The sequence below is a fragment of the Mesocricetus auratus genome, unplaced genomic scaffold (genome assembly GCF_017639785.1).
Source record: "Mesocricetus auratus isolate SY011 unplaced genomic scaffold, BCM_Maur_2.0 Super-Scaffold_100026, whole genome shotgun sequence".
In the NCBI taxonomy this organism is placed as follows: Eukaryota; Metazoa; Chordata; class Mammalia; order Rodentia; family Cricetidae; genus Mesocricetus; species Mesocricetus auratus.
Genome location: NW_024429207.1, coordinates 25,223,948 through 25,251,592, shown reverse-complemented (window position 1 = coordinate 25,251,592; position 27,645 = coordinate 25,223,948). Strand labels below are relative to the sequence as shown.

Sequence of the window (27,645 nt, the reverse complement as noted above, 5' to 3'; positions counted from 1 at the left end):
GCGCACGCTCGCGCTCGCTCCGCCCCGCCCCTGGAGGCGCGCTCCCGACGCCCGTCTCCTACCCACCCCCACGCCCTGCGCGTGCGCGCGCGCGCCTCGGCCCGGCCCTGCAGCGGCGGCGGCGGCTGGTTTCTCTCCAGTCGGCTCGCTCTCCCCGGAGCGCCACACTGCGCGTGCGCCGACGCCGGCGCTCTCGCTCCAGAAGCCGCTGGTGGCTGCCCGAGAGAAGTAGCTAGGCAGTCCCCGGAAATGAACTCTGTTCTGTCACCGGGACTGGCGCGGTAGTTCCTCGGCCGCCGAGAGGTACGCGCGCCCCCCTCCCCGGGGCAGCGAGCCTGTGCTAGGCCACGCCCCCGCGGGGGACGCGCGCGGCAGGACCCGGCGCGGTGGGGCTGCGGGGCCGCGCTCCTCGGCGCGAGGGTGGGCTCCGCGCGCCGCCTTCCCCCGGAAGCCTGCGCTCAGCCCCGCATCGCCCGAGCCGGCCCCGAGGCGCAGGGCGAAGGTGGGGCGGCTGACGTGGGCGCGTCTCGATGGCTGGGGGCGGGTTTGGCCGGGGCTGAGGAGGGCCAGCCGTTCCTCCTCGGAACCCCCTCTCCCCCAAAACTTCACTGGAAGTGAGAGGGGGTGGACGCCAGTTCACCAGCGCGTAAGGACCCCCACTGTTCCTAGGGCCTGTGTCTTGTCGCGTTGGAAATTGGCACCATTGTCCAGGTTTCGTCTTTTTTAGACAGACATTGTAGGGTTTTCATACACGTTTTTAAGTGGTGTGCAGAACAATGCGTAGGACCGAACATGTTTGAGGGATGTTAATAAAATGAGTTGCCGGGTTCTCAAGAGTTCCTCCGCCTGTACCATTTCTAGCCTGGTTTTTGGGACAGGCACTTTATTGCTTTCCCCTTTAACTTTTCCAGATGAGTGTGAGTGTAGTATAGTTTTCCTTTGTCTAGAGTTTGAACTTTTATGAGTGGAACCATATTGTGGGTTTTGGCTTTTAATTAATAATATTATATTATCTGTAAATTCCCATGATTGTCTAGTATTCCATTGTGTGAGTATAGCCTTATAGCCATTCTACTGTTGATGTGCACTTTGTTCCAGTTTAGGGCGTCTCAGAACAATGCTATAATAAGCATTCTTCTACCTGGACCTTAATGCAAAGCTGTAGGCGTTTTCAAGACACACGATACATGCTTTGGAGTCGTAGGAGAATTGTGGATTCAAAAGGTATGCCTAACTACCAGGTCATGGGCATTTAGATTCAGAGTGCTTCAGAACGTAACTTCCCAGGACACACCTTCACTTTGCAGGTCCTGGAGCCTTCCCATGGCCCATTAGACGTCGGTTTTTCTCGCGGAGGGCTTGAAACTTCCAAACAACATTGAATTTATTTAATGCTACTTTGTCGACCTCTGCTTAAGGATCGCCTGGAATCGATCATTTTATAGATGGGAAAAATCTTGGGCTGAGGATGTGGCTAGTTCGTTACACCAGCAAACATCAGGGCTATAGTTCAGTCCTTGGTACCAACAATAAACAAAATCGTAAATCTTAGCTGAAGCCTTCTCAAAGGTTTTCCTTGCAAGCATTCTTCCTGCAGGAGCAGAAATACCTTCAGAAATCCTAACTTTGAGTCTCCTCTGCTTATGGCTCTATGTGGGTGCCCCTGGATCTTTGTCAGACTAGAGTTCCCACATTCCATACTAAACTGTTTCTGTAGAACCTGTGTCTACATCTTGTTGGGTAAGTAAATAGTAAGTATGTGTTACATTGGCTTGGAACTTGTCTTTGGCTTGGAGACCGCAGGTGTTAGCCTTATGGTATCTATAAAGTAACCACAGGGGTTAGCCTTACTTTAGGGACTGTGGTTATTCTAGCTGCTCAGGCTGTCAAGGCTTTGATGAGACTGATTTAGAATATGACTTTTCAAGTCTTTGAGTCCAAGGTGTTTTTATGCCTGATGTATTGTTACTGCTTTATTATGTGCTTTTCAGGACAGAAATTACATTAAAAATTCCTTGAAAGTAATTACAGAAGCCATGTGACCATCAAGTTGCTACATGAACCTGGGGGTTGGGAAATAACCAAATATCCTTTGTTATGGGAAATTCTAGAATTTCTCACCCCCCCTTTCTGTTATCCTATCACCCCTACCGCTTCCCCTGACAATGTTAGGAAAAGACCCAAGATAGGTGTGTTGACTTTTCTGAGCTGTCTTTGTAGGCCTTTCTCAACCACAGCAGTCTATGGACTCAGGAAGGTGGTGTCATTCCATATGACAAATTCTAGATGTGGTGGTGAGCACACATGTCAGAAACAGGTGAATGTGTTTGTGACTTTCCACAGTTAGACTGTGGAATCACAATAGGTATACGAGGTTCGGTGACATCAGTTTGTCTATAATCCCACCTACCTTGATAATCTGGCAGAGGCAAAAGTAGGCTCTTTTTTTCCAGTCTTAATTAGTAACATTATCTCTCACATCACATATCACAAGGTACAAGTAGCTATATATGTCTATGTGTGTGTGTATATATATATATGTACATACATACATACATATATGGTTTACAGTTAAAGAGGCTGCATCAGAGATCAGAGTTCAAAAGATTTCAAAACAGGGCTGAGAAAAACTGCCCTAGTAGGTAATGAACCAGACTAGTGCCAGGAGGGAGCTGCTGGAGTCAGACTTGGAGAGTGACGCTAAGAGTCCAGCTGCAAGGTAAAGAGCCAAACCGGGAGCTCAGGAAATGGCAGGTTCCTGCTTAGGTTCGGGTGGGTGAAACCCCAGGGGCCAGTAGGAAGCCCTGTGCTTGTTGGTCTTAATGCTCCTGTCAAGTCTCAGACCATAGGTAGTTGTAGAACCGTGTCATCCCAATGTTAGTTATTGTGCCAGCCAGCTTGTTCTTGTGTGTCAACCTGATGCAAGCCAGGGGAAGGAGCCTCAGCCGAGGAAATGCCTCTGTGAGATAGAGCTGTAGGGCATTTTCTTTAGTGATCAGTGGGGGAGGGCCCGGCCCCTGGTAGGTGTTGCCATCCCTGGGCTGATGGTCCTGGGTTCTGTATGAAGGTGGGTTGAGCAAGCCATGGGAAGCAAGCCAGTAAACAGCACCTCACTTGGTCTCTGCATCAGCTCCTGCCCTGTTAGAGTTCCTGTCCTGACTTCACTCTGTGATGAACAGCAATGTTGAAATGTAAGCCAAATAAACCCTTCCTCCCCAAATTGCTTTTGGGTCATGGTGTTTTGTCTCAGCAATAGAAACCCTAACTAAGATAGGTATCTATTTATTGGGTCCAGGTGAGAGAGTTACACTTCCGTAGTCTACCATGTTGGATAAGTTCTTGTTCCCTGATATGATTTTAATATGCCCTTGTGCCTTTACACTATAAATTTATTCCAATATACTAATAGTATGTCTCCCTTTCTACTTTCAGGAATAAGTGATTTGCTAGTCTGTGCTGGGTGGGAGGTACTTGACAGATGGTGCTGCTTATGGCCCACCCAATGGCTTTAGTTATCAAATTTTCTCAGAATGAACTGCTTAAGGTATAGCATAGGAGAAGTGTGAATAATGATAATAACTTTAATGCCTCAACTGATGTGCCTGGCTTGCAAAGCACTGCTTTCTCTGATTTTTTTTTTTTTTTTGGTTTTTCGAGACAGGGTTTCTCTGTATTGTTTTTTGGACCATGTCCTGGAACTTGCTCGGTAGACCAGGCTGGTCTCGAACTCACAGAGATCCGCCTGCCTCTGCCTCCCGAGTGCTGGGATTAAAGGCAAGCGCCACCACCGCCTGGCTGATTTTTTTTTTTAAACAGGGTTTTTCTACATAACCATGCCTGTCCTGGCACTCACTGTTTAAACCAGGGCTGGCTTCCAAATCACAGAGTTCTACCTGCCTCTACCTCCTGAGTGTTAGGATTAAAAGCATGTGCCACCACACCTGACCTAAAATGCATGCTTTTTGAGACAGGTCTCATGTATTACAGCCCAAACTGGCCTCCAACTTGCTACAAAGCTAAGGATAACGTTGAACTTCTGAACCTCCTGTCTGTCCCTCCCCGGTGTGTTTATGTGGTACATGCAGAGCAAGCACTCTACCAACTAACTGCATTCCCAGTCTTCAGGACCTTTAACCACAGCCATAGCATGTCTAATTTAAAAAAGAGAATACCTGGAAAAAGTCTTAGCTGGCTACGTGACATGCCCTTAGATTATTTCAAATGCCCTCCTTCCCCAACTTCAGCCAGCAGTTCATTTGGCTGTTTTTAAATGAAAACACTAAAAGTAGAGCACACATTCTCCTCTCCTCCCCCTTCCCTCCCCCTCTCTTCCCCTCCCTCTTCCCCCCCTCCCATCTCGTAGCTTCACAATGGGAATTTGAAACCTGTTCTTTAAAAGTTCCTGGTATATGGAACTGGTACGCTATGTAAAGCTGATGAAGCCTATCCTTGATGCATTTCTTTGCTTAGGTTTCTTTCCCAAGAGGTATTTTACTGGCAGCTAATTTGTATGCATTTCAAGGATATGGGTTTTTTCACACTTAGTATTTTCTTCTTAAGAGAGATTCACCAGATTAATGATTTTGGATAAAAGTATTTTTTGAGACGGGCTTATGTGTCCTAAGCTGATAACAGTCGTGTATGCTATGTTGTCAAGTAAGACTTTGAACTTTTTGATCTTCCCGCCTGTGTGCTGGGGATCCTCACCAGGTGCTGGATTTCAGATGGGGGTCAGTTTATTTTGAGGTAGGGATTGAAACTGGGTTTATGAATGCTAGGCAAGCACTCCATCCTCAGCCATGGCTAAAACTTCAGTGCAATATTTTCTGTAATGCAGAACTTTATTTATACTATTACATATCTAACTGAATATTCCATTGTTTCCCTTTAGTTATCATGTAAGGCTTTGAGCATTACGGTTTTGTTCACTGGGGTGCAGGGGAGAATTACCTGTGATTGACCTACAGTGTAGTTGCGTTGCTTCCCATCGTGCTTGTAGTGTTGGGTGCTTTCATTTTCCTCCACAATTTGGGAAGGAGTTTGATGACCTTCCCTCTTTACTGCATGTACACTGGTCAGTCCCTTTTACTAAGTTTTGTGTGCTGAGCATGTGTTGGATAATACAGTACTGTAGAGGACTGTGTTTCCTCTTCATGTGATACGACACAGGGATAAAATCTACTTGAAGACTTTGTTTGATACTCAGGAGTTAGAAATGAGAAACTGGGGTAGGAGAATATCTTTTCCTTTAAGGAACTAAACCTAAACAGAGAAAGTGTTTTAATTTAATTTTTTTTCTCAATTTTTTTCTGCCTCTGAGACTGGGGCTTTACCTTGTGGGTCAGGCTGGCCTGGAACTCATCATGTAATCCAAACCAGCTTTGAACTTGCAGTGATCCTCCTGCCTCAGACTATTACACTCAAAAGTTCTGGCGCTCAAACCCAGAACTTTGTGAATGGTAGGTGTGTATTCTACCAACTGAACTACCTCTCCAGCCCTCCAGGAAAGGCATTTTAAAAAGTTTTACTTTAAAAATAAATATGGTTGGTAAAAAAGTAGTTTCCTTAAAATAGCATTTTTGTCTCCCCCAAATACTGATTCTGTAAAGTTAAAAAAACAATCATTAGCAGGGGAACTTTAACTGGAGTTGTACTAAACAGAACCTATATTAAAGAGCATGCTGTAAGTATTAGATGTGTTAGAAGTAAGCCATACTTATGTTGCTTTTATTGATGTATGTCACTGTCACTTCTTCGTATTTTAGACCTGTAATGGCCAAATACTACAGTGAAGTTCCAAGTCTACAACAGGATGATTCAGTTATAGAAGGAGTAAGTGACCAAGTGCTTGTGGCAGTGGTGGTCAGTTTTGCTTTGATTGCTACTCTCCTATATGCACTTTTCAGGTGAGACTAAAGGATAAATGATTTGAGGTACTATTGGGTATCTCTAAGGTGGACCGCTCTCATTCTTCCAAGTAATAGCTGGTTTTGGTGACTGTGTACGTGTACTAAAGTATTTTTATTTTCCACTAAGCTGTGAATGCTGCCATGTTTTTTTTTTCCTGACTTACCTAGAAATATTTAAATTCATAGTTTCCATTTTGATTAAAATATTAATATTGCAGCCAGGCAGTGATGGCACATGTTTTAATCCCAGCACTTGGGAGGTAGAGGCAGGCGAATCTCTGTGAATATGAGACCAGCCTGGTCTGCAAGAGCTAGTCCAGGACAGCCTCAAAAGTAATACAGAGAAACCCTGTCTCGAAAAACAAAACAAACAAACAAAAAAGGAAGTTAGTGGTATATGCCTGTCCTGTCTTAGTTTGCTTTCTGTTGCTGTGATAAAGACCATTGCTAAAAGCAAGTTGGGGAGGAAAGGGTCTCCTCTTTTTTTTTTTTTTTTTTTTGGTTTTTATGAGACAGGGTCTCTCTGTATTGTTTTGGAGGCTGTCAGACTAGCCCAGCCTCGAATTCACAGAGATTCGCCTGCCTCTGCCTCCTGAGTGCTGGGATTAAAGGCGTGCACCACCAATGCCCAGATAGGGTCTCCTCTTCTTGGAGTTCTCAGGTCACACTCCATTACTAAGAGAAATCGGGATAGGATCTTGGCAGGAACTGAAGCAGAGTCCATGAAGGAGTACTGCTTACTGATTTGATCCTCATGGCTTGCATAGCTGGCTTTCTTATTCCATCCAGGACCATCTACCCAGGGATGGCCCGACCTCCAGTGAGTCGAACATCGATCACTTATTTTCTCAGTTAAGATTCTCTCTTCCCAAATATATCTAGGTTTGTGTCAAGTTGACAAAACCAACCAGCACCGTTAGTTTTGGCATTTTTGCATTATATAATTTTAATTTTTGTTGTCTTCTCTTCTCCTTAAACATGAAAAATTAGGAGAAAGACCTAGTTAGATGTGGAAAAGTGTTCAGCTGTATGATATGTAGAACTATCTAACTTCTTTTTTTTTTTTTTTGGTTTTTACGAGACAGAGTTTCTCTGTATTGTTTTGGAGGCTATCGGTCCAGCCTGGCCTCGAACTCACAGAGATCCACCTGCCTCTGCCTCCCGAGTGCTGGGATTAAAGGCGTGCGCCACCACCGCCCGGCCTAACTTCTTATTTCAAAGAATCTTCACAAAAGAAATGTGTCAATTGTTCTATACATTATTAGGTTGCAAAGAATTCCCAAGATACTGGGCATCTGGATTTTATTACTTAGCATTTAAACCTGAAATCAGCTGATGATCATAGATTTGGGAGGAATCTATAAGTCACAGAGTAGCCTAGAATTCATAATCCCGGAATCGAAGTGTAGTTGTATATCATCAGTTACACTTGTTACATCAAGTTACCAGTAGTTCTTTTTCTATTTAAACAAAAAATTATGTATTATATGTATATGAGTGCTCTATCTGTATGTATGGCTGCAGGCCAGAAGAGGACATCAGGTTCATTATAGATGGTTGTGAACCACCATGTGATTGCTGGGAATTGAACTCGGGACCTCTGGAAGAGCATCCAGTGCTCTTAACCACTAAACCATCTCTTCAGCCCTCATGTAGTTCTTTTTCTAAAATTAAAAGAAAAATATTTATTGGGCCAGGATGATAGGTCAGTGGGCAAACACATTTGCCATGACTTGAGTTTAGTCCCAGAACTCACATGGTAAAAGAGATGCAACTCCTGTAAGTTACACTCTGGTCTGCACATATGTGTCATAGCACACATGCACACACATAGACACACGTGTACACCATACACAAAGAAATTTGTTTTAAAGTGATAATTATTATTTATGGGTTGGAGTGCTTGCCGTGGTGTGCATGTGGAAGTCAGAGGGCAGCTCTGTAGCGTTAGTTCTCTGCGTTCGCCTTGACGTGGGCTCTGGAGCTCTAACTCAAGGCATTAGGCCTTCACAGCAAGTGCCTGGATCTACTTGTGATCAAAAATTAAGACTAATAACACAGAGGGGGATAATCTGAGGCTTTTTTCAGAATTTACTGCATTCTGTCCAACAGAAATGTACAGCAGAACATTCATCCAGAAAACCAAGAACTAGTCAGGGTGCTTCGAGAACAACTTCAAACGGAACAGGTATGGTTATGTAGTATATGTATTTGTGTAAGGAAATGTTATAACTTCCTTTTATGTGTAATGGTGGTGAGACATTAGAAAATATCTTTTGAGAAATATCATCTTTTTGTTTGTTAGTTTTTTCGAGACAGGGTTTCTCTGTGTAGCTTTGGAGCCTACCCTGGCACTTGCTCTGTAGAGCAGGCTGGCCTCAAACTTACAGAGATCCTTCTGCCTCTGCCTCCTGAGTGCTGGGATTAACGGTGTGCGCCACCACTGCCTGGCTCTGAGAAACATCAACTTCTTCACTCCTTATGTTACATTAGTTGTTCTTCAGATTATATATTTTCAGATTAAGCACATTCTCGTTTTATCTCCCTCCCCCCCAAACAGGGTTTCTCTGTGTAGCAGAGCCCTGTCCTGGAACTCACTCTGTAGACCAGGTTGGCCTCGAACTCACAGAGATCCACCTGCCTCTGCCTCCCAAGTGCTGGGATTACAGGCATGTGCCACCAACACCCGCCAAAGTCTGGTGTTTCCTATTCTCTAGTTTATATATTAGCTTGTGGAGCTCAAAATAATATATGCATTGTAATAAAGTAAAAGACAAACTTTGAATTAATCTGTATTTTGTTTTCAAATTGTGTTTAAGAAGGAAGGTGGAGGTCAAGTAGCTTAAATAAAACAATATAAGTTTTTAAGCGTCTCCGTCTTGCAAGACCTTAAACTAGTGTGTATGTGTAATTTCTGTTCTGAGAGGTGTGTCTGTGTCCTCCCACCAGGATGTCCCTGCTCCTGCTCGACAGCAGTTCTACACTGAAATGTACTGTCCAATTTGCTTACATCAAGCCTCCTTTCCTGTTGAAACGAACTGTGGACATCTTTTTTGTGGTAAGCAAGCAATATCATACTTGGTTAAAGTGACTAGCTTAAGATCTATGTGTGTACATAGGCTGGATTGATAATTTTCTTTTTTTATCTTCTGTTTCCTGAGAAAAGTAGATTGCTTCTGATGTCCTGCTCTAATGCCATTCAAATAATAATATGTTATTTAGATGGTAAACATACTAAGGTCTGAGGATGCAGATCATTCAGTAGAGTGTCTCCTACCATGCACATGATCCCCAAGGACTGTATAAACCAGACATGGTGGTGCATGCCTAAATCCTTGTACTCAGTGGAGGAAGGAGGATCAGAAGTTCAAAGTCATCCTCAAAGAGCGTGGGTTACTCCAGACCCAGTCTCAAAAAAAGTATGTACCCATGCATGTGTGATAGTGTACACACACAGACAGACAGACAGACAGTCCCAAATCATAACTTATTTCCCATTTAGTGTGTTTGCTTTTGTGGGTTCCAAGCAATCTGTTTCTTGGAAGAATAGTTCAAGTTTACTAGTAGCATTATGGGTCCACTGAATCCTTCAACTTTAGTCAGTTTTATGTGTTCAAATATTCAAACTTCCTGTGGCAAGATTGTATCTCAAGACCTAAGCCACAAACCTCTACTACCTGTCTTTATTCTTTCTGTGTGACCTTAAGGAGTTGGAAACAGAGAATGGGAAACCTGAAATACATTCCAGCATAGAGGGAGTATTTTCAAATTCAGCATCAATGAGAGGTGTCTTCTATTGGTTTTCCTGGCTCCCAGAAAGACTTCATAGAGAGTACCAAGATCCCATTATTTCTTACAGTGTCCATACAAGATTGGGATGTGCCTACTGCACTGGAAGTATAACACACTGAATCTCATCCCAACCCCACAAATCAGAAACTGAGGCTCAGGGAAGGCAAGAAGTCTTATAATGGGTAACCCAGCTGTCAAACAACCCAGATCTGTCTTTAAGCTCTGTGCTTAGTTCTGCTTTGATTGGTGGCTCACAGGAAGATGAACACTCTAAGAACTGCTCTTAAGTTAGATATGTCCAATCATTAGGCCTATTTTTCAGTAATAGTATTCCTTTCTGTTAGTTGCAAGTTGAATAACGGTGTTTTTCTTTTTCTCTTGAACCTACAGATACTACATAAAAATGGCTAATGAGTAGAATTAGAAACAGTCTACCCATTAGTATATACAATTAAGATGGGTCTTAATTATTCCCAATAATCTTCTGAAGTTTTACGTAAAGACTAATTTAAAATATAGTATATCATGATCCTTCATTAGTGTCCTCCCTTTTGTGTCTTTTGTTTGACTTCATAATAGAATTTTTAAAGTTTTACTATTAATAATACTGTGTTTGATAGGAATATTTGAAATCCCTACCTTGAAGTGCAGTTTTCCATACATTGTGATTATTATACTTAGTCTAGTTCTGTGTTCCTTCAGCCATTAATTTCAAACTCCCCAAGATTTTGTTCTTAAATACTGGGTCTCACCTTGTAGCCCTGGCTGGCCTAGAACTTGGCTTGCTTCAAACCCAGAGATTCAACTCCCTCTGCCTTCCAAATGCTGAGACTAAAAGCATGCGCCATCAGACCTAACTATGGTTTGAATTTTTTGGGGGGGGACAGTAAGTTGCTTTGTACACCAGCCAGACACTGAGCTAACTGGCAGTTCTCCTACCTTATTTTCCAAAATATTGGGATACAGGTGTGCACCACCATGTCCAACTTCACTAAGGTTTTTGCTCAAGTCCCTAACATATATAGATAGAACACTGAATTTTCTGTGGAATTTATTATTCACCTTTGCCAAGGGAGGCCAGTTCTCCCAGGAACTTTGCCCAGCCCTTCTCTTCGGCTTTTCTTTGTTTTGGTTTAAGACTTTCTGTGTTTGTGCGCGTCAGTTCCGGTACCATGGTGTGTGTAGAGACGTTAAATGACAAATCCAGGTGACTCCTTGCCTTCCATGGTGAGATAGGGTTTCTTGTTCATGTCTGCATATGCCAACCTAGCTGGCCCACAAGCTTCTGCATCTTCTCCTGTCTCCACATCCCATCTCTAGAGCACCAAGATTACAGACATGGACTACTGCATCCAGCTGTCCATGGGTTCTAGGAGTCTGAACTCAGGTCCTCAAACTTGAATAGCAAGCACTTTGTTTACTGAGGCATCTGCCCAGCCATGTTTCAGTCTTTTAATTGTCTTTTGGAAATGCTGAAGAATAGCAGGATAATGAGGATCAAATGAAGGAGGGAAGCTAATGGCCATTAGGAGAGACAGACATCTTGCTGCTCTCAGGCCTGTGGTAGGTATTCGTGATCCATCTGACCTGCCTTCTGAATCTACACAGGGCCTTGATCATCCTCCCTGAAGGTGTTAGCAATCTGTGAGGCTTGGCAGGCAAAATGAACTTATTTGCCAACTCAGGCATAGCTGTTCACTGAGTGGATAATCCTGTCAATTGAAAGATGGCTGTATTGTGTTCTTCCTTTTACCACTGGGTCTGAGGTAATAGGGTAGATTGCTTCTGATACCCTGCTCTACTTGTTAGGTACGCTTTTCTTTTGAGATGGGTCTCATGTATCCTAGATTGGCCTCAAATGTGCTATGTAACCCAGGATGACCTTGAACTTGTGAACCACATTACTCTCAGGTGCTGAGATTCAGGCATACGCTACCATGCCTAGTGTATTTGCCTTGTGCATGCTAAGTTAACACTCTAACAACTGAGCCATGTTGCACACATTTATTTATTTAGTAAATTCAAAAGTAAAAATCTTGTTATGCAATTTCTCAAAAAATTATCTGGACAGTAATTCAAGTATATTAATTCTTCATGTGTCAAGAGCTCTTAGTTCAGTAAGTTTTTTATGTAGCATAACACCTTTGCTCCATGACAGTAAATTAGAATAATAGCAGCAGCAGAATCATCTTATTTGCATCTGTAATCTACATTATTTAACTCTGTCAGGCCTGTGGAATTTTGTTCTCGTTTTTTTGCAATTAAATAGATTCAGAGAGATTGTGATCCAGATGAAAGTTCAGTCATCTCTTGAACCAGATGATGCCTTAGTATCTTTTTCTGTGGAGAGAGAAAATTGAATAAAAAAAAATCAAGCATCTAGTAGCAAATGAACTGAAGCATTTAATCTACTGAGTCATAGTTTTTCAGTGAAGCCAAGTGATGTTACATAATTGGCAAAATAAGGACACCCACATCCTAGTTTGAGGAAAAGATACTTGAGATTAAATAAGTGTAATGTCTGTCAAAGTAGGCTGACTTTTTGGGTGAAAAGGTCATAGATAAAGCTAAGTCATAGTATCAGATGAAAATAATATCACTAATAGACTAATCTGTTTTCTTATTGTGTCTATATACATGTGTATATATGCACTGTATGCATATTTCTGTGTGTATAGGTTTATGTATTTGTGTGGGCATGCATACACATTCTCACACGCATATGTGTTGAAGTCAGAGTTGGTGCTGGTATTGTCAGCAGTCTTAGTTTTTTGTTGGTGGTAGTGAGTTTTTTGTTTGCTTTTTGAGATAGGGTCTCTCTATTAATGTAGCTCTGACTCTCCTGGAACTCACTGTGTAGACCAAGCTGGCCTCAAACTCAGAGAGATCCACCTGCCTCAACTACCCTAGTGCTAAGATTAAAGGTGTGTGCCACCACACTTGGCTAATGTTGGTTTGGTCCCCATCCCCCTGCTCCCTTCCCAACCTGGAGCTCAGTGATTAGGTTAGACTAGCTGACCAACAAGCTACCCCCATGCTGGAGTTACAGACACATGCCACTGGCTTTTACACTGATGCCGCAGATCCAAACTGGGGTACTAATGTAGTTCCCTAACCTCCTGGCCTTCGTTTCACTTGGGCTCTGGGGACAAGCACTTCAATAACTGAGCTATCTCTACAGCCCCAAGTTTTGCTTCAGGTTTTGTGTGAAATTAGAATGCCCAAAGTACTTAATAAATTTTGTAATTAACCCAGAGCCCCAATAAGGTATAGGCATGAGATGCCACTTTAGCTTTTAAATTTATCTTGAAGTTGGTGAATTGGCTGTTCCCCAATTTGATCAATGCAAGTGGTTGCTAACCAGTATTCTCACAAACCATTCCTTTCTGCTTTAACTCTTGTGTATAAAGAATGCAAGTGTCTTGTCACCTGTTTTCTACCTCTAAGCCTTAGCTATCCTACAAAGTTCACTTCCAGTGCTGTGCTAGGTTGCCATCTGTTTACTCCTTTTTGTTTAGTATTGCAGTTTAAGACTTAGCTATCTTCTAACTGCTTTGATTATGCCACTTTATTTTCCACAATTGAATTGCTATTGCTTCTTCTAAATTCTGGTCTACAGAGGTCAGAGTAAGGAACATGAGCTGCAAATATAGCTTAGTAGAGTCATACATGAAGCTGTTTGACCCTTTAAAAGGATCAGACAGTAAAAATGTTCCTTCATGTTATTGGGTTGAAGTTAAAGTGTTTATCTACTGAGTGTATACTTTTGAAGTCTTCTTTCAGGCAGGGTTGCCATCTGTGGTTGTTTTGTTGCCCATGAATCTGTGTGTGTGTGTGTGTGTGTGTGTGTGTGTGTGTGTGTGTGTGTTCCTGTGGTTGTGCATGTGTATGTGGGTGCTTATAGAGACCCATGTCAATCTCAGGTGTTGGTCCTCAGATACCTTCTCTCTTTTCATTTGTGTGTATGGGGTGGGGGTGTGCATGCATTTGGTGGTATCTTCCTCAGTCTCTACCTTATTTTTGAGATCGAGACTCTTCCCTCAACCTAGAGCTTGTTCATTTGGCTAGACTGACTGGCTAGCAAGGCCTAGGAATGTGCATATTGCCATCTTTTCTGCTTTGGCATCACAGGCACAAACTGCAGAACCTGGATTTAAGCAATACCAAAAATGAACATGAGTACTAGGATCAAAGTTCTCATATTTACTCTTACTTTACATACTCAGCTAACTCCCCAGGCCTGACCTTTTCTCTTTTTTTGGAGGGGAGTTTGCTCTCTTACTGTTGTGGAGCTTGCTAGGTAGGCTAGGCTGGTTGGCCAGTGAGCCCCAGGAATCCCCTTGTCTCTGCCTCTCCAGTACTAGGATTCCGTGTGTATGTCACAATATCCAACTATTTTACATTGGTTCTTGGGAACTAACTGAGGTCCTCATATTTGTACAGCAAAGACTTTACTGACTGAGTCATCTCCCCCATCCTCACGAATATCATCTAGTATAGTAAGTACTTCAAATATTAAACTAGAATACAAATTTTATCAAGGAAGCCCAGTATTCCAGTAATTTGGTGTTCAGTTTTTGGAGTGTCAGGGAGGAAGGTCTCATGTAGCCTAGGCTAACCTTGAACTTACTGTGTAGTTGAGGTTGATCTTAAACTCCTGACCCTCTCACCTCAACCTCCTAAATGAAGGGATTATACCCACCATGCCTCATTTAATTTGGCTTTCTAAATCCTTGTTGTTGAGACAGGGTTTTACTGGGTAACCCACTGTAGTCTCTAACTTGAAATCCAGCTCTCTGTGCTTCCCAGGTATGTGTCACCACACCCTGCTGGTTCAGTGAACTAAAAAAAATATTTTTCAAATACATCAAATTTGGAACAAAAAGTATCTGACAGTTTATCATATTTAGCACCATGTTATTTTATATAGGAAACTATTTTCTATGAAACCTTAATAACTGAGGTGGTTAATATTTGCTTTTTATTGTATAAAAATGTCTGTGCTTAATAAGTAGTTTAAATAAAAATGTGTTTTGATGGTTGGAAATGGTTGCCAGATTTTAATTCATCTGAAGAGCTGGTTGGATGAAGTAAACATTTTTAAAGGAATATTTGATAAACAATGTAGATAAACAGTGTGGTAAAAGTGTTTTAAGGAAAGTAATGCTGTTAAATAGTTGAAACTTGACCAGCGTATATGGACTTTAAAGCTTCATTGTTGATATTTTCTTATTCCATTAGGTTCCTGCATAATTGCGTACTGGAGATATGGGTCTTGGCTTGGTGCAATCAGTTGTCCAATCTGTAGACAAACGGTAATATTTTGTGTATATGTGTGTGTGTGTGTGTATAGCATAACTTATGCTATTTTAGCTCATAAATATTAGCAGATTTTCTTGTTTTAAAATGTTTACTTTATGTGTATGTGCCTGAGTGTATGTATTTGCTGCCTGTGTGTGCAAGAGTCCACAGAAGTCATAAGGCGGCATTGGATCCTTGCAGATTGAACTTATGGATAACTTTGGTAATACTGGTGCTGAGAACTGAACCTAGTCATCTGCAAGAGCTAAGCGTTCTTAACCACTGAGCCATCTCTCTTCCCAGTATTACCAGTTTTAAAATTTAAATTCAGCTACTTTTTCAGCCAAACTGCATTTTTACTGTGTCTGTGACTTCACTAAGTTTTTTAAAAATACATTTAAAAAATTATTAAGGCATAATAAAAGATGAATTATATTTGAAATCCTACAGTTGCAGTGAAAAGCAAGTGATAAATGAGTTTGTCTCAATTCCTAAGCCTTTATTGTATGACCAGCACAGGAATAAATGAGATAGATAATCACATGGCAACATGTTATCTCTTTCGTATTGTTGTCTTTTGGGAAAAATATGTTTTTCCTTTTAAAATATATATATATTTAACTTGTGCCATTTTCTTTGAACTTTGATATTGAAAAACAGGTATTCTTTCATTTTTAATTAAATTAGAAATAAGCTTGCTTCACAAGTCAATCCCAACTCCCACTCCCTCCCCTCCCCCCAACCTTACACCCTATCTCTCCCTCCCCTCCCCAGAGAGGGTGAGGCCCTCCATGGGGGATCTCCAAAGTCTGACATATCATCCATGGCAGGGCCTAGGCCCTCCCTCATGTGTCCAGGCTGAGAGAGCATCTCTCCATGTGGAATGGGCTCCCAAAGTCCATTTGTATGTCAGGTATAAATACTGATCTACTACCTGAGGCCCCATAGATTGCTGAGGGCTTCTCACTGACACCCATGTTCAGGGGGTCTGGATCAGTCCCATGCGAACCTCTCAGCCATCAATCTGGGTGAGATTGAGCTCTCCCTTGTTCAGGTTAGCTGTCTCTGTGGGTTTCACCAGCCCAGTCTTGACTCCTTTGCTCATCATTCTTTCCTCTCTGAAACTGGGTTCCAGGAGTTCATTTCAATGTTTTGCTGTGGGTGTCTGCCTCTGCTTCCATCAGCCACTGGATGAAGGCTCTAGGATGGCATATGAGATAGTCATCAATCTCATTATTGGGGAAGGGCATTTAAGGTAGCCTCTTCACTATTGCTTAGATTGCCAGTTGGTGTTATCCTTGTAGATCTCTGGAAATCTCACTAGTGCCAGATCTCTCCTCAAACCTATAATGCCTCCCTCTATTATGGTATCTCTCATCCTGCTCTCCTCTATTCTTCACTCAACTCAACCCTCCTGCTCCCCCATGTCCTGCTCTCCCCTTCTCTTCTCCCCCTCTCTTTCTCCCAGCTCCCTCTCCCCTCCCCCCATGCTCCCAATCTGCTCAGTTCACTCCCCTTCTCCAGGGTACCATACACATCTCTCTTAGGGTCCTGCCTGTTTCCTAGACTCTTTGGCGATGGGATTGTAGGCTGGCAATCCCCTGCTCCATGTCTAAAATCCATATGTGAGTGAGTATATACCATGTTTGTCTTTTTGTGACTGGGTTACCTCACTCAGGATGGTTTATTCTAGCGACATCCATTTGCCTTGGAATTTCAAGATTCCATTGTTTTTTCTGCTGAGTAGTACTCCATTGTATAAATGTACCACATTTTCTCTATACACTCTTCAGTTGAGGGGCATCTAGGTTGCTTCCAAGTTATGGCTATTAAAAATAATGCTGCTGTAAACATAGTGGAATAGATCTCCTTGTTGTATGAATGTGCATCTTTTGGGTATAGGCCTTAAAGACAACACAGGTATTCTTACAGTGTGGGTATCCTTTGTTCTGGCTGTCATTTTTCTGTTACTGTTAGAACAGGAGAACTAGATTTTCTTCTTGTTTCCTTTTTATTTCTGTAGTCTCAAACTCTACCTCAGTCACTTTTTAACCTTTTTGTTTGTTTGTTTTTGTTTTTGGAGACAGGGTTTCTCTATGGCTTTAGAGGCTGTCCTGGAACTAGCTCTTTGTAGACCAGGCTGGTCTCGAACTCACAGAGATCCGCCTGCTTCTACCTCCCGAGTGCTGGGATTAAAGGTGTGCCCTATTACCACCCGGCTCACTTTTTACTTTTTATTACATGGTTAGAAGAAAAGATGATTTTCCCCTTTTCCATTGTTTCTGTGACTAACTTGACGTGTTATTGTCACGTCTGCTGCGCGGCCTGTGTCCGAGAACGTGCGGAGGGTGTCGGGGATTGACAACACAGAGACTCGTTCAACGATATAAAGAAAACTTTAAACAGGCTCCAAAAAGGTTCAAGAAAACCTCCTAAGAAAAGCTCCCACCAGAGAAGCTTTTGCTCTCTCCTCTCCCCTGGCTGGTTCTGCTCTGACCCAGAGGTGGATGTGTGTGGGTTTTTAAGGTGCGATTAGTCTTTGGACAAGGTCGAAGTCAAGGCGGTTTCCGTGGGAAGGCCTTTCCCAGGAACTTATTGTATCGTTTTTAGTAAACATGTTTTTACTAAACATTGTCTTACAGCTGCCTACTCCCAGGCAGAAGGGGAAGTGGGTCTCTGCTCAAGGTCTGGTGTTCCCACAATTCACCCCTTTTTATTTTCAAATGAGGCACTCCTGGCTTAGGTCGAGTAGGGTCACCCTCCCTTTCCAGTCTTTGGGGGACCTTGAACCCCTGTTTTAGGTGGGAGGGGTCTTCCCCACAGGTTGCCCGTCATCGGAGATACCCCAACCTTAAATCATCTGTAACCAACCTTCATGGCTATCGGGATTGCCATGGGCTAAGCTAAGCAATACTTGGTTACGGATCTCTTGTCTCTGGAACAAGGCACGTTTGAGCTCGGCATAAAGCCAGAATGCCTACTGCCACTGCCACCATTTCCAGGACCCCCATCGACATAGCGCCTCTCCATCACCATACCCATCACCAGATCTGGGCCATAACATTCTACCAGCCTTCGTCTGTTACAAGGGTAACCTGCATGTGATTTACATTTACAATTTGATAAAGTTTCCAATCGTTTCAAGATCTGCTCAGGAAAGCATTTAGAAAGTGCACTTGCACAGATACATTAGGTACAATCATTGATGTTACACATGTAGCATTACGAAAAATATGAACAATAGTTGTCGCATTAGGACAAGTTGCATTTCTCCAGAAAAATACACTGGCCTAGTCGTGATTCTAGAAACAGGAACCACTAAGTCTGATATTTCAAGTGACCATGTCCTGTTCAAATCTTGAAAAGAGGCTTTTGCCACTCATAGTCCATACCAATGTCCAAATGCTTTAAATGGGTCCTTTTTTCTCTGTTGGCTTCACGATGAAAACTCATGGGTCTGGAAGGTTGATGCAGCAGGTCTGTTGAGAAACTGGAAATCTCGAACCGACTGTTTTCTTTCTTTCTTGGGCTGTAGATTTGATGACATCAAGGGTCAGGAACACTGATTTAGGAGATCTCACTCAAACTGGCTTAGGTAGGCTCCCATGGTCTCAGGTCCAGTTTTTCTCTGCTCCATGCATCTCACTAAATGGTCTGACAGCTGCCGAAGCTTTATTCTTTTCCTGCAAGAAAACACAAACATGCCCTCGACCCCAAATTAGGGTCTTCTCCACTGTCTAGTGCATGGATGTCTCCATTTGACCTGAGCAATGGTTGCTCAAGTTCCATCATGCCAGAATCTGTCTGAAGCTCACTGGCATTCACATTATAAAATTTTTAAATGAGGAGTGTATTATTTGATGAGTCATGTGGGGACTGGGGGCATTATTCCCCCTTTTTTATTTTCTAAAAAAATTTTTTTTGAACTGTTGAAGCTGGGCCATAACAGTAGAAGGATTTGTCTACCCTCCTTGGTTAACTATCTAGGTAAATTGGGATTACTACTTAGATTATTTGTAGATGCCCATTAAAAAGGACATATCCATTAAATATTTCCCAAAAACTTCTGAAAATCACTCAAAGATTGTAAACTATACTGTGTCCAAATAACTTTTGAAAATTATTTGAAGTCTGTGAGCAGTCTTTCCCAATCTAACCTGTAGAGCTCTCACTAGCTGACAAGGCCTCATTTGCATCTTAAATTTTTTTTGTTAAAACATTAACAGACTGGCTGGATGTTCCTTTTTGGCTATATTTAAAGCAATCTAGGTAGCTTCTTAACTATTTTTGAAGGGATTTAAGTATCCTTTTAATCATATAAGCAGTTCACACTCACACATTCACAATCACATTTCATACATACCGGTGTGGCCACACCATACATTCAGAACATACATGCATCTTTTAGTCATCCTTTTTCCCTAGGTCATGATTAGTCTGTTGCAATGAAGCTCCCTTAATTGAAATCTATGTAAAAGAACAACTCCAGCCAATCCTTGAACTAAAAGGGTTAAAAGTCCTGTATGTTCTTTATCATTCCTCCATTTGAGCTATAGTCATGGGGTACAGCCGTACATACTCCTTGTAATTCTGTAGATGCAAGGTGGAGAGGCCAGGCTTTTAGCCAAAAGTTTTTAGAGATGACTCACAAAATAGAACTTAAATGTAAACAAAATTTTTCATTCCATATACCTTTGTCTTTTTCTTTTCTTTTTTTTTTTTACTTAATACCAGTACCTCTTTACTGTTACCAATTTTTTTTTTGAGTCAGGGTTTCTCTGTATTGTTTGGAGGCTGTCCTGGGACTTGCATAAAGGTGTGTTGTGTTGGGATTAAAGGTGTATGCTGCTGGGAATCTCTTGGATTCCCCTACTTCCTGACCCTGGTATCAGGCTTAGGAGGGGGAAACTCAGAATGTCTAGTTTCTGACTTTTTAATCTCATTGGCAGCAGCCACTTCCAATGTATTATTGGTGTTATAAAAATTGATGAACAGGGAGCTGGAATGACTAACTGGCATTAACATGGGGGGGGGGATCCTCACCAACGCCCATATTTCCCTTACCTGAGTGTTCAGCAATGGTTGGATCATCTTTATCATGGTGAGCATTCCTAGTATCCGGAGTAGTATTGGGGTCGACATGCCTGATGCACCGTTCGGGGACCCAAATGGGCTTCTCACTTCCTGGAGGGAAAACACAAACAGCCCCTCGGACCCTAGCTAGTAGGGGAGTGGGTGGCTGCCATTTTCCTGTAATCAAATCCTTCCATCTGACCCATCCCAAGGACTGGGAGGGTTTGTTCCAATGTCTCTCCATAGCAGACAAATTATTATGGTCTATGGTCAAAAAATTTAAAATGTAAAGTATGGTGGACAACTGAATATTGGGGGAGGTAACATACTGCCCCCTTTTTTATTTTCTTAAAATACTGTTTGAGAGTGGCATGGGTGTGCTCCACAATAGCCTGTCCCGTGGGGTTGTGAGGAATACCAAAAGAATGGACAATGTGTTGTTCCCTGCAAAAGGCAGCATGTTATGTAGGCAGTCAATTTGCTATAAGTTAATCACTACTAGCTCTAACTGTTTGCCAGAAACATAGAGGCCAGGTAGTGTATCCTGAACTGAAAAGTGAGTTCTACCATGTTTTAGTCAGTGTTCTGTTGCTGTGAAGAGACACCATGACCATGGCAACTCTTATAAAGGGAAACATTTAATTGGAACTTGCTTACAGTTTGAGAGGTTTAGTCCATTATCATCATGGCGGGAAGCATGTCAACATGCAGGCAGACATGGTCTGGAGAAGAAGCTGAGAGTTTTACACCCAGATTTAAAGGCAGCAGGAGAGAGAGAGGGAGAGAGACTGAGAGACAGAGACAGAGACAGAGACAGAGAGAGACAGAGAGAGAGAGAGAGAGAGAGAGAGAGAGAGAGAGAGAGAGAGAGAGAGAGAGAGAGAGGGAGGGAGGGAGGGAGGCCTGGCTTGAGCATATAAAACTGCAAAGCCTCCCCACACACACCCTTCTTCCACAAGGTTACACCCCCAATCCCTGTAGTTACACCACTACTCCCCAGTGACCAGGCATGCAATCTGTGTGCCGATGGGGCCATTTCTATCAAAGCCCCACACACTATGCAGCCCCGCTTTTTTACTTACCCATGGCTTTCCTAGAACCTGTGCATGCTGTACTGAAAACTGACTAGGGACTAGTAAGGTGATGACGCTTAGTCCCATAGCCATTGCTTCCGTAACTGTAGTCATTCAACTGGAGGCAAGACAGTAGAAAGTGCTGCTCTACCTCCTGTTTCACTGGACAAAAGGCCATGGAAATAAGGTGCCGGCTGCTGTCTCTGAGGAGAGCAGCACACTTGCCACTGTTCTGTGTACATTGACTTATAAAGTACCAGTATTTCAAGCCTTTCTCATTCTTCAGGGTTACTAGACATCCCAGGGAAAAGTTGACTTTTGTTGTAATGTCACCTGCAATGCCACAGGCAAGCCTCCCTGTTTCTCTTTGAGGTCAATCATGGTGAGGCTGTGACTTCTTTTTTTTCCTGGTGTGCATAGCACTAACACAGTGCCTACCTCACAGTAGATGCTCAGCTGATATTTACTGAAGGACTGTATTCATTCATTCACTTGTTTTTATTGAGACAGGCTCTCATTATGCAGCCCTGGCTGTCGTAGAACTCACTAGGTAAATCAGGATGGACTTAAACTCACAGAGATCTGCCTGCCTCTGCCTCCGTAGTGCTGGGATTTAAAGACATGTGCCACCATTCCTGACAAGATTGCATTAAATAAACAAAACAATTCAAGCTTTTAGAAAAGAACACTTGTAAGAAGGGAAATGCCATGAGGATTAAATCTCTAAAGAGTGATTTGACTGTCCTGACATATAAAGACTAATCTTGCTAGAGACTTAAAAATTATTGCTTTGTTTCAGAGACTACATCTTTATTAACAAGTCTCTGGAGGAATGAATGACTGTGTCTGCTGTTTATACCATTCAGTCAATCCTTCATTTAACTGTTTGGAAAATACCTGATCAGTGGTTTTCTTAACCTGAGGAAGGATAAAAACATCTAGAATGGTTCAAAACTAAACATGTTCTTATTTTTTAAGATTTATTTATGTAATATGTATACGAGTGCTCTGTCTGCATGTACATGAGCCACCATGTAGTTGCTGGGAATTGAACTCCAGCCTGCTAAACCTATTTTGAGGCCCTTCCATTTTATCTCATTATATTTATCAATGATTCATTATTCCTTACACGGTGTTATCTTCTTAGCTATACTTATTTTTCAAGGTCCCTGTATTGTCCTGAGGCAAGTGTGTGCCATCTTTTCAATGGCCATGAAAGTAGCAAAACTAATCTTTGTCAGTAACAGTACTAAGACTTATATCTGCTTATTTCAAAAGGAATTGGTGTTTCAGAGAGTCAGGCCATATGGTATTATAATTTCTGTATTATGATAGCACTGAAAGATATGTTGAATGTGAGTAAAAATGAGTAATTCAGAAATGCTCAATCTTTTCTCTGAAAGTGATAGGTTTATATTTTTAATGTTTTAAAAATATTTTTAACTTTGTTACTGAAGATTTTCCTATCATCCTTTTATTTCCAAGTATATGTTTTTTCCAGAGAACTATGAGTTTTAGCCCCTGATATTTACAGGAAAATATTAGAGTAAGTGCTTAGATGTGGAACCTATTTTATCTTGGAAGAATTAAAAATTGTAATTTGTATTACATTTTACTGTAAGGCAGTAGTTATTTACTTGTTCCCCCATGTTGCCTTTATTCAAAGGAATGGATGACATACACATTCAGAAGCTTTTATCATTCTCTTGAACACACAGTGAAAAAGTAATAATATGGTGCAGAAGGTGTAACAGCTTTTTCCTGTAACACACAGGTAACTCTACTCCTAACAGTATTTGGTGAAGATGATCAGTCTCAGGATGTTGTAAGATTGCGTCAAGATGTTAATGATTATAACCGGAGATTCTCAGGGCAGCCTAGATCTGTAAGTAATGTTATAACAGATGTAAAGTCTGAGACAACCTTTATACTTCTTTTTGTAAATCAGATTTACAACAAGCTCTTGGACTATACAAGGTTTTCTATGTGATTTGGAACAAGTTTTAACCCTCATTTCCAGTCACTGAGTTATAGCTTTCCCAGGGGCCACAGTTTTCTTTTTCTTTTTGAGACAGAATCTCACTATGTAGCCCTGGCTTGTCTGAAACTTGATATATAACTAGTCTGGTCTTGAAATCACACATGTCTACTTGCTTCTGCCTCCCAAGTACTAGGATTAAAGACATGTGCCACCATGCTCAATTCCTGTCCTGTTTTTGACCTAGCATTAAAAAAAGCTTTATTTATGTACTGGTATGTGTGCTTGCATGTGTGTGTGTGCATCACATGCATGGAGGTGTCCATGGAGGCCTAAAGAGGGCATCAGTACCTCTGGAACTGGAATAGTGATTGTAGGCCACCCAATGTGGGTGTTGGAAACCAAACCTACATCCTCTACAATAATAGCAAGTGCTCCTAACCTCTGAGCCATCTCTCCAATGTGATTTTATTTATTTATTTTACATATGTCCTCTAGGGACATCTATAGAGTATGGTAGCCCTCTGTCCCTCATGTGTGTGCACACATCTTAGTGTGTTTTTAATATGTAATACTTACCCAGACCTGGTGGAACAAACATGTAATCCCAGGTATTTGGGAAGCTGAGGCAGGAGGATCACAAAATGAAGTCGAGCCTTAGCAACTTGATGAGATGCTCTCTGAATTAAAAAAAGTAAAAGGAGATCAAAGGATATAGCTCAGAGTAAAACACTTGCCTACCAGGGCCCTAGGTTCAATCCCCAGTGTTATAAAAACTGTACATAATCTGGCCTTTTATCATTTTTTTATTATTAAAAAGGACTTTCTGTGCAATATCTCTTTAGTTCTTAGTAATTCTTCTAGGTAATTAAAAACTCAATTACTGTTAAATTATCTCTAGCAAGTTATAAAGTTGTAACCCAAGGTTACCTCATCTGATAATTTATTACTTTCGAATTCAACTCAGATATATCTTGATAATAATCTGATACTTGGGAGCAAGTCTCAGACTATAAGCCTATATAATCTTTTTTTTTTTTTGAGACAGTGTTTCATTCTGTAGCCTAGGCTGACCTTGAACTATTGTTGATCCTCCTGCCTTCCAGCTCCTGGTGCTGGGAAATACCTGTGTGAGCTACTATTCCTGGCCTATGGTTTCTTGACTTATTTGGTTAAATCAGTTTATTGATAACTTGAGTTTTGATGACTTTAGGCTTAGAACCACTTACCTGAAATGCTTGAGACCTAAGATTTCAGATTTCAGAGTATTCACATGGATTTTACAATAGAACCTCTCAAATCTGAAAGTCATACAATATTCTGAAATCCAAAACATTTTTACTCTAGAGTTTTAGGCTGTAGAGCCTTTTATGTTTCAGAATACTTCAAAATTATATAGCATTTGAAGTTTTAGACTTTCAGATAAGGTGTACTCAATCTATATCCCACATTTAAAGCATTTTGGTACTTTTATTACTTTTTAGTTATCTATAATAAAACCTGTTTTATAAGAATCTACTAATTTTTTAATAAAATGCATAACTGGAAAGTCTGGTATTGAATGTATGAAACACCTTAATTCATCTTAGCTGAATTTGAACATTGTACAAAAATTATATTACTTTTTAATTTGATACATTAGATGTTAAATCGTAGTACTTGTTTTTCCTCCTTCAGATTATGGAAAGAATCATGGATCTCCCTACCTTGCTGAGACATGCATTCAGGGAAGTCTTTTCAGTTGGCGGTCTCTTCTGGATGTTCCGAATTAGGATAATGCTTTGTTTAATGGGAGCTTTTTTCTATCTAATATCACCTCTAGACTTTGTTCCTGAAGCCTTGTTTGGAATTCTGGGCTTTCTAGATGACTTCTTTGTTATCTTTTTGTTGCTTATCTACATCTCTATTATGTATCGAGAAGTGATAACCCAAAGACTAACTAGATGAAAAAATTAGTTTACTAGAATATCTGAATTTATATAAAAAAAAAACCAAACAAAAGGATCCATGGCAGTATCAGTCACCCAAATATTACTTTACAAGCTTAAAACATTTGGTTATTGTTTGACAAATGCCTCACAATATACAACTGGAATTTTTACATACTGCAGGTTCTAATGTTAAGATCAGATTTATAGTGATCTACAGTTTTATCTCAATTTTGTGTTGTCTGTAAAAAAAAGTGTGAAACCAATTGAAAAGGGATAGTTTGTTTTCTTTTTCTCCAAATTACTTAGCTTAATTAGACACATAGTTCGCTATTGCTAAATGTACAAATCATCATCCTAGTGGGTACCCATACAATAATAGAGAACTTTGAAAATATTTTTGTTAAAGTCAAATACTGTATGATGCTGGGGAAAGCCAGTGTCTCTGTGTTAGCCAAGCCTTGTGAACTTGGAGCAGCTCTGCTTTTTATTTTTTGTCCAATTCTTTGTGATCAGCTGAAAAGGAAAGAAACTTGGACGTCATGATTTGACTACATTTTTAGTCTATGGAACAATTTAATCAATAGGAGAGTTAACAAAGTGAAAACCATGCATCTCCTGTAGGTACTTTTGGCATTCAGTTGTGACATTTAACCAAGAGTTTGGCCTTTTTATAGAAACAAATATTAAAGTAAATTGTGGCCAGTTGTGGTGGCTTTATACTTGTAATTTCTGCATTCAGGAAGCTGGGATAGGAGATTGTCACCAGTTCAAGGTCTGTCTAGGCTATGTAAAGAGTTCCAGGTCAGCTTGAGCTTCAGAGCGAGGTCTTCCTCAAACCAAAAGCAGAGCAATGGGTAAAGGTGCTTGCTGCCAACCCTGATAATCCAGGTTTGCACCCTGGGTCTCACACAGTGGAAGGAGAGAACAGATGCTGCAAGTTGTCCTCTGACCTCCCTCCACATGTGCAGTGGCCCATGCACGCACACACACACACTGAATAAAATGCAATTTAAAAAAAACATAAAAACAGCTTGTAGCCAGGCCATGGTGGCGCACACCTTTAATACCAGCACTCGGGAGGCAGAGGCAGGCGGATCCCTGTGAGTTCGAGGCTGGGCTGGACTGACAGCCTCCAAAACAATACAGAGAAACCCTGTCTCATAAAACCAAAAACAAAGAAACAAACAAACAAACAAAAAAACAGCTTGTAAAGGGAAATTTTTTTGAGGACTGACAGCCTCCAAAACAATACAGAGAAACCCTGTCTCATAAAACCAAAAACAAAGAAACAAACAAACAAACAAAAAAACAGCTTGTAAAGGGAAATTTTTTTGTTCTTGTTTTAGGAGCCTAAGTAATATTGAAAACACATAGTTTGACACGTTTTTGAAGAAACAGGATCTTCACTTCTGTTGGTCTTAGTTGGGGCCTTTGGGAAGAACAGTGTTTAGATTTTACAGAGTCACAGTTTACAAAAGTTAATTCTTGCAGCAAAATGAAGACATTTGATTAGTTGTCTGTTGCCCTGAAAATGCAAGTACTATCTTGCAGGTGGCAGTATTTGGTTCAGATTCATCATGCTTTGGACAGAATGAGGAAATGTATATGAGATCACCATATAGTGAATTTCACTTGCTTTTTGATGGTCCCGACACAAGAATATAAGGACTGTGGTTCTCTGTCTGAGTACCATAGCATGAGTCTTCACACCAGCTGCTTACTAGTGAGCAGCTGGACAGGAGTGTGCGGTTATGCCCAGGGATCCTTTGTCATCTGAAATTAAATTACCATTGATGTCTTATTCAGCATTAGCATGTGTATTTAGAGACAGGGCATAAAGCTAAAATCTGTCACATTCCCAAATTAATAAGAATAGCTGCCAAATAATGATATTCTGAATGAAATGTCAGTTTATGTTTCCTAATTTAGACTTAACAGAACTATTGTCTCCCATTAAACACAAAATACCAAAAAAGAGCACTTGGATAACATGATCAGTGCAACTTCTCATAATTTTCCTCTTATCCTTAGGGAATTTTCTAAGGAAGGTAGGGTGTTGTCAGCTTCCTGTTTCAGAGATGAAACCTTCATCCTATGGATGGAAAATTGTTTTATTTCCTAACATAATGGAACTAGTGTAATTTAGGTAGACATGAAAGCTAGTCTGAGGAGAAGCAGGAGAGAAACTGGAATTCTTTGGAAATCAGGTTTTCATAATACATTATTCCTTCACTGGAACAGTTTTGGTGCTTCTGAGCAGGAAGCTCTAGAAGGAAGATTCATCAAAGGCTTCATCAATCTTGAGTGTATACTTCTAAGTCAAGTAAGAGTGGCACACACCATAGAAAAACATGGCCACTCATCACTAGCATGGAAAGCTGTTGAGTAGTAGGAGCTTGTTACCAGACTGGAAGAAATTTCCACCTTTTAAAAATTCAATGTTGTCTACAGACTGTGATTTTCTGAAATGATTTTACGTGTTCCAGATGTCAGTTCTGTAATATTTGGGCTTACTACTAATACCTGGGAAGAGGTGTATTGTACAAAAGTTTGTAACGTACAGAACCACTGTGTGATTGAAGTCTTAC

General features: G+C 41.2%; 1 protein-coding gene across 7 annotated transcripts; it reads left to right on the top strand.

Moving 5' to 3' along the window:
- The first annotated feature begins 90 nt into the window (after positions 1–90).
- Rnf170 (ring finger protein 170) lies at positions 91–25,762 on the top strand. 7 transcript variants are annotated; one of them, XM_040731825.1, is made up of 9 exons: positions 91–303; positions 1,099–1,224; positions 1,308–1,740; positions 5,766–5,906; positions 8,022–8,097; positions 8,859–8,967; positions 14,943–15,016; positions 22,923–23,033; positions 24,804–25,762. In XM_040731825.1, the coding sequence occupies exons 4-9, from the start codon at positions 5,773–5,775 to the stop codon at positions 25,071–25,073; spliced, it is 774 nt and encodes a 257-aa protein (XP_040587759.1). In that variant the 5' UTR covers positions 91–303; positions 1,099–1,224; positions 1,308–1,740; positions 5,766–5,772; the 3' UTR covers positions 25,074–25,762. The 7 variants fall into 7 exon arrangements, with proteins under 7 accessions (XP_040587759.1, XP_005066635.1, XP_012966334.1 ...); XM_013110880.3 differs by lacking the exon at positions 1,308–1,740 and having other exon boundaries at positions 92–303; positions 1,104–1,224; XM_013110878.3 differs by lacking the exon at positions 1,308–1,740 and having other exon boundaries at positions 92–303.
- Positions 25,763–27,645: the final 1,883 nt, after the last annotated feature.

Bases quoted from the DNA above. Each gene is read 5' to 3' on its own strand.
- Rnf170 (XM_005066578.4), top strand. From the start codon at position 5,773: ATGGCCAAATACTACAGTGAAGTTCCAAGTCTACAACAGGATGATTCA. The intron at 5,907-8,021 runs GTGAGACTAAAG...TCTGTCCAACAG, and splicing joins CTCCTATATGCACTTTTCAG to AAATGTACAGCAGAACATTC. The intron at 8,098-8,858 runs GTATGGTTATGT...TCCTCCCACCAG, and splicing joins AACAACTTCAAACGGAACAG to GATGTCCCTGCTCCTGCTCG.